The 12,031-nt window shown below is 40.0% G+C and overlaps 1 protein-coding gene across 1 annotated transcript in view; it reads left to right on the forward strand.

Moving 5' to 3' along the window:
- The window catches only part of SLC35F1 (solute carrier family 35 member F1), a gene marked incomplete at both ends in the record, with an annotated part of 405,350 nt that overhangs the window by 241,539 nt on the left and 151,780 nt on the right, over positions 1 to 12,031 (forward strand). The window contains one exon of the mRNA XM_079716472.1: positions 3,057 to 3,232. Within this exon, the coding sequence (XP_079572598.1) occupies positions 3,057 to 3,232 (176 nt within the window). The remainder of the gene's footprint in view (positions 1 to 3,056; positions 3,233 to 12,031) is intronic.

The raw sequence follows: 12,031 nt of genomic DNA on the forward strand, positions 1-12,031 counted from the left end.
TACAACTGTTCCCTCCACGAAAGTCTCTGTTCCCTTGGTTTCCTTCACATAAAGAACTATCTTGGTCTTCCCCTTAGCCTTCAAACCACTTCTGACTCCAATGATGTGCCTCTTCTTTCTTCCCTAACCCCAATTTGGGGATTCTCCAAAGACTTCCCAGGCCTTATTTTCTTTCCTCTTCTTCCTTCCGTGTTGTTAGCATCCACTTCCAGTACTTTAGCCGCCACTCTTATATGTAAAACTTCCACATATTTTTCTCCTGGTTGACCTTCCTATCCAACTCTGATCCCATGATTCTAATACTGTTGGATCATTTGGAAGTTCATTTGGCAGCTCAAATTCAATATACCCAAAATGTTTGTTATCTTTACACTAAAACCAACTCCTTATCATGGTTTTTGTTAGTGGGTATCACACTACTCTTAGGCTGGCTTAAAAACCTTTGAGTTAAATCTGGTACTTCTCTTTACTTCTGCTTTTCTTTCTTCTTTTTTTTAAAAATCATCCCTTCATTTCAACAAAACTGTTCAGTGTTGCCTAGGTCTACCTCTGCACTGTCTTGAAGCTCTCCATTTTCTACTTCCTCTGAATGGTGTTGCCCAGCTGTAAATATAGTGAAGAACATTATACCAACATCACAGTAAAAACAATAATTATAGTACAGTGATACAGAAGTAAAGGAGATACATCCCAGGGAAGAGAGGGCAGAGAAGACTTTTTAAAGGGGGTAACATAATGTGTGAGCCAAATCTTGAAAGATGAATAAGAGGCAGACTGACACGTCGGGATGAACATTCTGGAAATAATAACATGTGAAAAGGAATGCTAACAAAGAAGACCATGACTCATTGTTGAAGTGCAAGTAGCTCTGTAGGTCTGGAGCTCTGGCTTCATGGGGGAATAAAGTGGGGAAGCAGGAGGTAGAGCTTTGCGGTAGTAGGATTGGAGGGAGGGTATTGAGGGCCTTGTTTCAGTATCTGCTGCTGCATAACAAACCACCCCAAACTTCATGCCCTAAAACAACACAACCATTGATTATTTCTCACAGTTCTCCAGCTGGGCAGCAATCACTGGGGATGGTTCATCTCTACTCCACATGACTCAGGTTGGCGCTGCTCCACTGGGGCCAGAGGATCCACAATCCTCACTCACATGTCTGGTGCTTCAGCTGAGGCGGCAGTGGTTGGCTGGGTCTCTCTTCTTCTTTTCACACAGCCTCTCAATATTCAGTAGTCTAACTCTGGTTCTTTACATGGAAGCTGTATCCTAAGAGGGCAAAAAATGGAAGCTGCAGAGCTTCTTAATGTTTAGGACCAGAAGTCACATAACGTCTCTCCCCCTACCTTCTATTGGTCAAAGCAAGTCACAAGACCAGCTCAGCTTCTGGAAGAGGAAAATAGACCCCACCTCCCTTTGGGAGAAGCAGCATGAATGTAGAGGGCTGTGAGGAAATGTTGGCAGACATCTTTGTAGATGGTGTAACATAGGCCTTATAGATCACTGCATTCTGTAGGGTACCATCTATAGGGTATCATCTATAGGGTAGGATTTTAAGCAACAGACTGACATTTTAAACTTATATGTTTAAAAATATCACTTTGACTCCTTTGATACCTTTATGAAGATTGAATTGAAGGGTTGGGGCCAGTACCTGGAAACAGAGCAATCTACCCATCTACCAAGGCAGCCTCTGCCAATATGTTACAGGCTAACCTCTGCAGAGTCTTTTTCATAGGTCCACCTGCATTGCCACAATTTTTCCTCCTCATAGAAGCAAATGGAATGAGTGATGGATGCCTTTTTTAAAAAGAAGGATACCACCAAGGTATCCACCCAGAACCCTGCCCAGGGGCCCCGTGCCCCTTCCAGAAAGATGGATTCACATCTGCCATGGGGGAGGGAATATGCAGTGCTCCAGATGCTCTGCCTAATGCTTTTCTGTTTAGAAATACTACTCTTTGCTTATTTTATGTTCATTTTTCTTTAAATAAATAAACCAGGAAAGTCAGATGAGACTCCTGGGGAGAGCAGAAGTCTGCTTTGCAGAAGCCAGGGGCTTGTCCTGTGTCAGAGCATACAGGTGGATGTGACCATAAAGCCCACATGGGCATTTTTTTTTAAATTTATTTCTTTATTTTTTTGCTGTGTTGGGTCTTCATTTCTGTGCGAGGGCTTTCTCCAGCTGTGGCAAGCGGGGGCCACTCTTCATCGCGGTGCGCGGGCCTCTCTTGTTGCGGAGCACAGGCTCCAGACGCGCAGGCTCAGTACATGGGCGTTTTATTTCTATGCAAAGTGAACCGTTTGACTCTTGCCTGTAATCTCCACTACAGTGGTCTGTAGGGTCAGTGCCTATAAAAAAAGGCCATAGAAAATATTCACAGAATTTGAAATGTCTTATTGTACCACCTCAGTCACTAAATTTCCTTCGTGAATGAGAGTTTTAATGTGTCAGCAACTGCGACTTGAGCAGAGGAGAGCAGAGACTAGTGCTTATTAGTGCTTCTTAGAGCACTAACGGTTCAATATCTGGGAATGGAGAGGAGATAGTCCTTTTAGATTGTCAGGGGTTTGTATAGCCCCTTTACCTAAGTGTTCCTAGAGCCAAGATTTTGGTCTATGAAGAAAAACATCTCCGTTTTTTGGTATAAGAACCTGAGGATATGGTTGGAATATGGTCCTGCTTCGTCAGTGTGTTGAAGTTCTCTCTCAGGTTTCTGAACACTTGTTTATGCCATGGTGGCATCAGGATGATGTTAATTTCCCCCCAGAGCTCCAGGGCTCAGTAGGTAGAAGCCAGGATCACTTGGAGAGATTTGGTCTCAAATCTCAGCTTTGCCACTTCCTAGTTATGCGACTGTAAGGAAATTCCTTAACCCCTCTAAACTTTGGTTTCTTCCTCTGCAAAACCCCAGTAAGGTAGCATTGCTATGATGGATTAAAAGAAATACTGTTTATTGCACTTAGCCTAGTGAATGGCACAAGTGCTCAGTAAATTTTAAGTGATTGTTCTAATGGACTTTCTGCTGATCTTTGCTATGTTTCTCTTTATTTCTCAGGGAGATGTTAATCTCTGTGGCTCTAGGCCAGGTGTTATCCCTCCTTATTTGTGGAATTAGCTTGACCAGCAAGTACCTGTCAGAAGATTTCCATGCCAATACACCAGTCTTCCAGAGTTTCCTCAATTACATCCTTCTCTTCTTGGTCTATACCACCACACTAGCTGTCAGACAAGGTAAGCATGCAAAATCCCGAGAATATAGCTTTGTTTCTCTTTTAGCAACATCTACAAGAGTGATGAGCGATGACCAGATTAACTTTTTTCACTTATAGTGTCTTAAGACAATTCAAAATTCTCACTTTTCTATTTTGCAGTAATACAGCAAACAAAATGAGTGAGTAAATCACAAAGAAGCATAAATTGTGTGAATTCAGCAGGAAGTAGGAAATGCATGTATAGGCAGAAATGTACAATTGCTCATATTTGAATTCCTGTTAGCATTCCTTGTACCCCTCAGTAAATCTAAACAGACTGCTTCCCTGGAACCTGGAATAGGCCTGATGAAGCTGTCTTAATAAATGCTAGCCCTTAGAAATCCAAGGGAATTACAGACAAATATATGTTCTTGGGAAAGTGTCACGAGAAAGATAAAAATAGTAAACACAAACAACTCTAGTAATAACAAAGGGGAAAAGAAAGAAAAGAAAGTTACCACAAATGGCCATGTGAGATGTTCTGTCTAAACTTAAAAGAGCCAAAACAATGAAACAAGTCCTCCAAGGGTCAGTGCAAGAAAAACTTATTAAAGGGCAATTGCAGTTGAAATCCTTGGGGTATATCTCTGGAGGATATACTTCAGAGACTTATGATTATACCTATGGCCCAGAAATAGCCAATAATAATCCCCCAGTATCATCTGTTGACTGTAAAATATGCACTGAAAAGTAGCCATTAATAGGTTTGAAGACAATTATATACCATAATAATAAATAAAGATATGTGTATAGCCCTATACATCAATTGTAAGAGTCATACTCTTTAGAAACTTTGCTAATAATCGTATATCAGCATTGAATTTTTACATTTCCTTATTTGGATTGTCCTTCAGAGTAATATTGTTTAATTAAAATGATTTGGCCAGGACTAGATTTCATCTTAGAGGGAGAGTAAAAATGAACAAGTTAGGACTGCATTCTAGTTTAACTTGGGATTTGTTTAAAGTATTGGAAAAGCTAATTTCATTTACTTCTCAAATATTGGTGTTATTGGTGTTTGTTTTTTAAAATTTAACATCGGTAGGCATAATTAATTTAAGAGTAAAATTTCAAATAAAACCTCAGGCTACAAAAGTTATAGACATTGAATCTCAGCTATATTTCCTCAGTAGGATTTGGAAGCTAATGATTTTGAATGCTACAAATGCATTATCTAAACAGTTATACCCACAATTTCACCACTGGTGCCTCAATCCAGGAAAGAACTCCAGAAAATGAGGAAATTGGGGAGGGATATAATTAGAAATTTACTTATGAGAGACTGTTAACATGAGGAATGTATAGTTTGGTCGTTCAAGAAGAGAGAGCTGTGCGGTTCAACTTAAAAATCACTTAATGAAAGCTTGAATAATAGTTTAGAATTATTAAAGGATAGAGTGATTTTAGCCCAGTACAAGGATTATAATTAAGGATAGTAAGATTAAATGAAGAACAATTTTGCAACACTCTAATATAAACAAAAAAAATCACATGAAAGTGGTGAATTTACATTCTCTAGAGATTTTTAGAACCAAACAGTCTAGACTACAAGATGGTGAACTACAACTAGTCTTTGGGTTCTTGTCAGTCTTACTTTCCAGGAGCCCAGAGATTTAACAAAAACTCTCATCAGGGAAAAAAATAAAATCAAGCCATTCTAAGAAACAGAGAATAATTTCACAGTTACAGGTAGAGACAGAAAAGCTTAAAAAACTAAATGTAGAAAAAGACCCAAGGTTAATAACAATACCTTCTGTTGAGGCTTTATAATGTGCCAGTTACTACATATGTGAATTACCTCCTTTATTCCTTCAATCCAAGGAAATAAGAATTATTATCCAAAATTTTATAAATGAGAGATCGGAGGCTCCCCCCAGCATCAGGAACCTGCTCCAGGCTACAGAACTAGGAAGAGTTGGGGCCCCTCCCAGGCCAGGGCTGGGTGCCTTCATGGCCCACTGTGCCCACCCATGTGCGGTCCGGGGAGGAAGGAAGAGGGAAGAGGGACAGGTTTGAGCAAAAGGAGGATTTTTCCCCTTGAATTTCAAAACGCTGGATAAGAAACCAGCCCTGGGGGCAAAGTCTAGTGAGGCACAGCACTGATGTCAGGAGGATGTGACTGTAAACGGTGCTGGGAGAGGATGGCAAGGGTGGGCAGGGCAGAGGCATGACTGGAAAGAGGCCAAGGACCAGAAGCAGCAAGGAATTCAGAGGCTCTTTGGAAGGAAAAGACTGAAGAGGACCTGAGAAAATTCTGTCATTACAGTTGGGGATGGAGAGACCCAGTTTCTAAAATGCTTTATCCAGAGATTTCTGCATTGCCTCAGATTATCACTAAATATGCTAGCATGTCTTTATTTGGGTGTTTACTCAGAATGTTTGTTTGTTTTAAGCTTCATCTTTAAAAGTTTTAATAGGCTGGCATTAAGCTAACATCTGGAAATCAACACAGTAATTACATTAATTTTGTATAGGCTGATTCAGTGCCGTGTTCTAGAGACATAATAATCTCCTTCCTCGTGCACCTCAAGGTTTGAGAGGGAATGAACAGAGCAAAGAGGAGAGGATGGAAGGTGTGATGTGTGTGAGGAAAGTGCTGTCATGGCCACATTTTCTCCTCCCTTCCAGGTACTTCCTAAGTACTCTGCTAAGTACTCTTCCGGGAGTGCTGCAGGTCAGGATTGAGCAAGATGCCAGCCTTCCCAATTCTTCCAGCACAGATGTCACTGGCCCCACAGGGCCACCATATTCATTTGATACCACCTTAGGCCACATAATAGCAATAAGTTAGACTCAGGAATTAACAATCTTTCTTTATCATTTTAATTATAAAATGTATGGTTGTCACATGTAAACACAATGTGATAAATGCAAGAAGCCTTTCAAGAGCATTAAGGGTGATGTTATTACAAAAGCCTTGTGGAAATTTACCTCCAGAGTTAAAGTGAATTCTCCTCACCAAATTTGCACTGAACCAATGATCAAAGACTCTGAAGCAACAGAATGCAGTATAAGTTTCAGTGTAACGCCAGTTCAAACTGGAGTTTTGAATTTGTCCCTGATTATTAATTGGTTCCTACAAAAATTTGTAGAAAACCAAAAATTGATTCCTACAAAGACCATCCTCCTTAAAAAAAAATTGTATACTGTAGAACAAGTTTTAAGCCTAGCGCTTCGTGATTGGAGCTAGGTTTTTTTTATTCCAGATGGTTCTAAAATTTTTTAAAATCTTGCTGTTTCTCCTAAAGAGCTTCTTTAATACAACTCTGTAGAAAAAAATGTACTTCAAAAAAGTAGTTCCAATGACAATGTATCACATTTGAGAATTCAGATAAAATTTAGATAGCTGTTACTTGGTTAGTTGTAACCACTTTGGGGAAGTTACTCAGACAATGTGGTGCAGTGGTTAAGAATCCGCCTGCCAATGCAGGAGACACGGGTTTGAACCCTGGTCCAGGAAGATCCCACATGCCATGGAGCAACTAATCCTGTGCGCCACAAATACTGAGCCTGCACTCTAGAGCCCGTGCACCGCAACTACTGAGCCCATGTGCCACAACTACTGAAGCCTGTGTGCCTAGAACCCATGCTCCGCAACAAGAGAAGCCATCGCAAGGAGAAGCTGACACACCACAACGAAGAGTAGCCCCCACTTGCTGCAACTAGAGAAAGCCCGCGTGCAGCAACGAACACCCAACACAGCTAGAAAAAGAAAAAAAAAAATATATATATATATATATATATACACACACATACCCGTTGAAGTAATGCCTGAAATCCAAACTCACGCTATATGTACAAAGTAGGGTTTCAGGAATTGTAAAGAAAAACATAGCCCTCCTCTTGTGTTTCTCCTTTACTCTCACTCTACCACCACACCACAATACTTCTGACACCAGATGTGTGGGGCTTTTCCCACACCATGCAATTCTGTGACACCAGCTGGGTGTCTTACAATATAACTCAGTCTGACAGTTCTATCTGGAGATGGATAGAAGTTATTACCTGTGCTTCTGACCTACCTGCTATAGATCAGAGTTTCCCACGAACCCTCCTTGGGTTTGGTTAATTTGCTCGAGCATCTCACAGGACTCAGGAAAGCAGTTTACTTACTGTTTACCAGTTTATTACAAAAGGATGTGATAAAGGATATAGATTTATGTTCCGATGGAAGAGCTGAGTAGGGCAAGGTGTGTGGAAAGGGTCGTGGAGCCCCCAGGCTCGCTCTGGGCACAGCACTCTTAGCACCTCCATGTCACGTGTTCACCAACCCTAGAGCTCTCCAAACCTCGCGCTTTTGGAATTTTTACAGAGTCTTCATTAGGTAGGCATGATTGTTAACTTCATTTCCAGCCCCTCTCCTCTCTCTGGAAAATGGGAATGTGGGGCTGAATATTCCAGGCTTCTAATCATAACTTGGTGTTTCTGGTGACCAGCCCCATCCAGGAGCGCACCAAGAGTCACCTCATTAGAAACAAAAGAAATTCCTATCTCCCTGGAAATTGTAAGGGATTTAGGAGCTCTGTGTCAGGAACTAGGGTCAAAGACCAAATATTAGAACAAAATATGCTCCTAGCGTTCTTCTCACTTAGGAAATTACAAGTGTTTTAGGAGCTCTGTGCCAGGAACTGGGGGCAGAGAACGATATATATATATTTCTATTATCTGACAGGTATATGACTAAGAAAGTATAGTGAAGCTTCCCAAAACTTACGGATTTGCCTGGGAAGCCTCTTCCTCATGCCTACTTTTTTCTTAAAATTCCATGTAATACTAGCTGAAATCAGGAAGCAGAGAAACACATAAAGCAAAGACTGTGAACAACTAAAGACCACTCAGTTCTTGCATTTGGATGTAGAAGCAAGAAATGTGACAGGCTTTTAAAACAAAGGTGAAATAGGATATATTTCTTATCAAGAAAAATTATGTCATCAAACTTTTTGCCCATAAGCTTCTCGGGTCTCTCACTGTTGTGGCCTCTCCCGTTGCGGAGCACAGGCTCCGGACACGCAGGCTCAGCAGCCATGGCTCATGGGCCCAGCCGCTCTGCGGCATGTGGCATCTTCCCGGACCGGGGCACAAACCCATGTCCCCTGCATCGGCAGGCGGACTCAACCACTGCACCACCAGGGAAGCCCGCCCATAAGCTTCTTTTATCCGTTATTACAAGAATCCTGCTGCTTCCCAGAACTGCTTTCAGCAGTTCTTAAATAATAGATATCCATGGTTCTTTTTGGGGCAGTTTTTAACTTCTGAATATATATAAACCACACAATTTTTAAATAGTCAATCATTTCTTCTTCCTTTTCTTCTGCCAGTTTTCCTCAGTTCTTGCCTCTCCAATTTCTTTTTGTTTTCCTTATCAACAAGTTGCTCAGCGATGGGGGAGGTAGGGATTGTGGAGCAAAACTAGGATGCTGAGAGTGAAAAGAAAACAGTTTCGTTCCTTGTTTTCTTCCTCAAGTCATGATGGCGGGGAAAGAATGGGTATCAGTAATGAACGCATGGATAGAATCAGAAGTGCCTGCTTCTTTTTGTATACAGACCCTAGAAAGAGAAGAAAAGGTTGCCACTGTTGAACATCATTAGAGATATTCCTGGTGACTGGTTCTACAAGTTTTGCTTTTTCACTGAAAGATATTTTTATAAGCTCTTCCAATTTTGAATAAAAGACAAGCTTGCAGCTAAAAATTTGACGAGTATTGCATGAATTCCAGCAAATTCTTACATACACATTAAAATATTTGTTGAATCTTTTATATATTTCTTTGGGTGAGTGTGAAAATGAAACAAGTTACTAATAGTACTAACAGAACACTCAAAAATATCATCATGTGTAATCCCTTTGATTTTTTCCAAAGAGAATACTGAAAAGTAAATTCATGCCTTACTGTTCAAGAGAAATATTCTTGGTTTGAACATTAAATTCCAGAAGACAGAAATCCTAGAGGTCTAGGTTCAAACTTCAGTTCTCAGTGGGGAGGCTGAAGGCATTAAGTCAGCTCAGGAATATCAAGCACTCACCCTCTCCTGATCCCTTTTACCCACTATCTTCTTTTTTCATCCAGAGCACTCAAGTACGGCAGGATTGGTGAGAGAAATATATAAAGATGACAGCCTTGTCTACACACAATAGCTGGATGCAACTCATAGCCCAGTAGTCTAGTCCCCACAAGAATGTTCTTCTCAGAATTTGTACCAAAAAAGTATTGCTCCTTTTGGTGGTGGCTGGGGAGACATTAATCAGAAGATAATTGTTGCCTCTTCCAATGTAAAGCAGGCTTCATATTTGTTCTCTGCAGAAACACTATACTTCTTACACTTCTTACAATTACATAGACTAAATTCTCAATTACCAATGCTGCAAGATTTAAAATATCTGTGTAATTAGAAGAAATGTAGGACTTCATATGAAATAATATAGACCTCTCAGAAAACCACAAGGTCTGGGAAACTTAGGTATCTGGCATTTCACAGTATGTCAGACCCTAAAATCTCCTGAAGATCTCACCTCCTCAGTTCTGTTTGTATGGCTCTGCCTCTGTGAATCTTTGCCCCTTGACTTTGTTGGAATTTTCTTTGGTGCTTGCCGTAGGAAGTCAAAAACACAGGCCAGAGCAGTAAAAAGAGTTAAAGCAGGATCCAGGATTTTCTCAGAGCAGAAGCCTCAGTTTTATTTTGTTTATTAATTTTATTTTATATTAGAGTACAGTTGATTTACAATTTTGTGTTAGTTTCAGGTGTACAGCAAAGTGATTCATTTATACATATACGTGTATCCATTCTTTTTCAGAATCTTTTCACATATAGGTTATTACAGAATATTGAGTAGAGTTTCCTGTGCTATACAGTAGGTCCTTGTTGATTATCTATTTCATATATAGCAGTGTGTATTTGTTAATCCCAAACTCCTAATTTATCCCTCCCCCCAATGTTTCCATTTTGGTAACTATAAGTTTGTTTTCAAAGTCTGTGAGTCTGTTTCTGTTCTGTAAATAAGTTCATTTGTATCATTTTTTTAAAGATTCCACATGTAAGTGATATCATATGATATTTGTCTTTGTCTGACTTACTTCACTTCATATGATCATCTCTAATCCATCCATGTTGCTGCAAATGGCATGATTTCATTCTTTTTTATGGTTGAGTAATATTCCATATTCCATTATTCCAGTGATGTTGTATAGACGTACAACATCGTCTTTATCCATTCATCTGTCGATGGGCATTTTGGTTGCTTCTGTGTCTTGGCTATTGTAAATAGTGCTGCAACGAATGTTAAGGTGCATGTATCTTTTCAAATTACGGTTTTCTGCAGGTATACACCCAGGAGTGGGATTGCCAGATCATATGGTAGATCTATTTTTCGTTTTTTAAAGAACCTGCATACTATTCTCCATAGTGGTCGTACCAATTTACATTCCCACCAGCAGTGTAGGAGGGTTCCCTTTTCTCCACACCCTCTCCAGCATTTGTTGTTTGTATGTTTTTTGATCATGGCCATTCTGACCAGTGTGAAGTGATACCTCATTGTAGTTTTGATTTGCACTTCTCTAATAATTAGTGATGTTGAGCATCTTTTCATGTGCTTTTTGGCCATCTTGTATGTCGAAGCCTGAGTTCTGCTCATACACAGCTAGTTCAGTTTCCAGTTCTCTGGATAACCTTGACTAAATCACTGAGAAGGGATTCTTAGATGGTTGGATAAGGAAGGACTTGAAAATGTAAATACTGAATTATAACTCCCTTGAGAGTCGTGGGGGAGATATTACTGTCACTTACCTACGTCTGGTGAGGTCATAGTCACTGGAGCCTATTAAAACATCTCCCTTGTGGGAAATTACTTGGCAAACCTCCATTCCTGTTCCTTGTCATGTTGCATTTATTTTTACTTCATATGTATGATTGGAGAGTTTTATCCCCCATAGTATAGAAAGGCTGTACCTCAGTGATTTCTGAAATGAACCTTGGTGGACACTCCATGGGAATTATGCTTATGTTGGGGAAGGGAGAAGAGAAGGTGGGGCAGCAGGTGGAGGTGAAGGGATTTTTACACAAACCATGCTGGAAAATTGTTAGAAAAGATCAAAGGAGAAAATGAAAATCCATTTCTAGCAAAACTGCCTGCCAGTATATGGAGCAACTGGAACTCTCATATACTGCTGCTGGGAATGCAAAGCGATACGGACACTTTGGAAAACAGCTTGGCAGTTTCTTATAAAGTTAAACATCCACTTACCATGTAACCAATCAATCACATTCTTCAAAGAGAAATGAAAACATAATATCCACACAAAGAACTATACGCAAATGTCCATTGCAGTTTTATTCATATTCATAAGCCCAAACTGTAACCAACCCAAAAGGTCATCAGTTTGTGAAAGGAGAAAAAGTTGTGGTAAATGCACACAATGGAGTATGACTCAGCCATAAAAGGAAAACGCTACTGATACATGCAATGATATGGATTAATCTCAAAAGCATTATGCTATGTGCAAGAAGCCAGCACGAAAGCTTATACACTGTATAATTATATAATGCATAGTAATGTGATGTTCTGGAAAAGGCAAAACTATAAGGTCAGGAAATAGATCAATGGTTGCTAGAGTAGGGAGTGGGGTGTTGACTGCAAAGGGACACAAGGGAACTTTTGGGGTAGTGGAAATGTTCTCTATACCTTGATTGCTGTAGAGGTTACATGACTATATACATTTGTCAAAATTCTTCAAACTGTACACTTAAAAGGGGTGCCTTTTATTACATATAAATTATACTTTAA

This window comes from Hyperoodon ampullatus (genome assembly GCF_949752795.1).
Source record: "Hyperoodon ampullatus genome assembly, chromosome: 12".
Taxonomy (NCBI): domain Eukaryota; kingdom Metazoa; phylum Chordata; class Mammalia; order Artiodactyla; family Ziphiidae; genus Hyperoodon; species Hyperoodon ampullatus.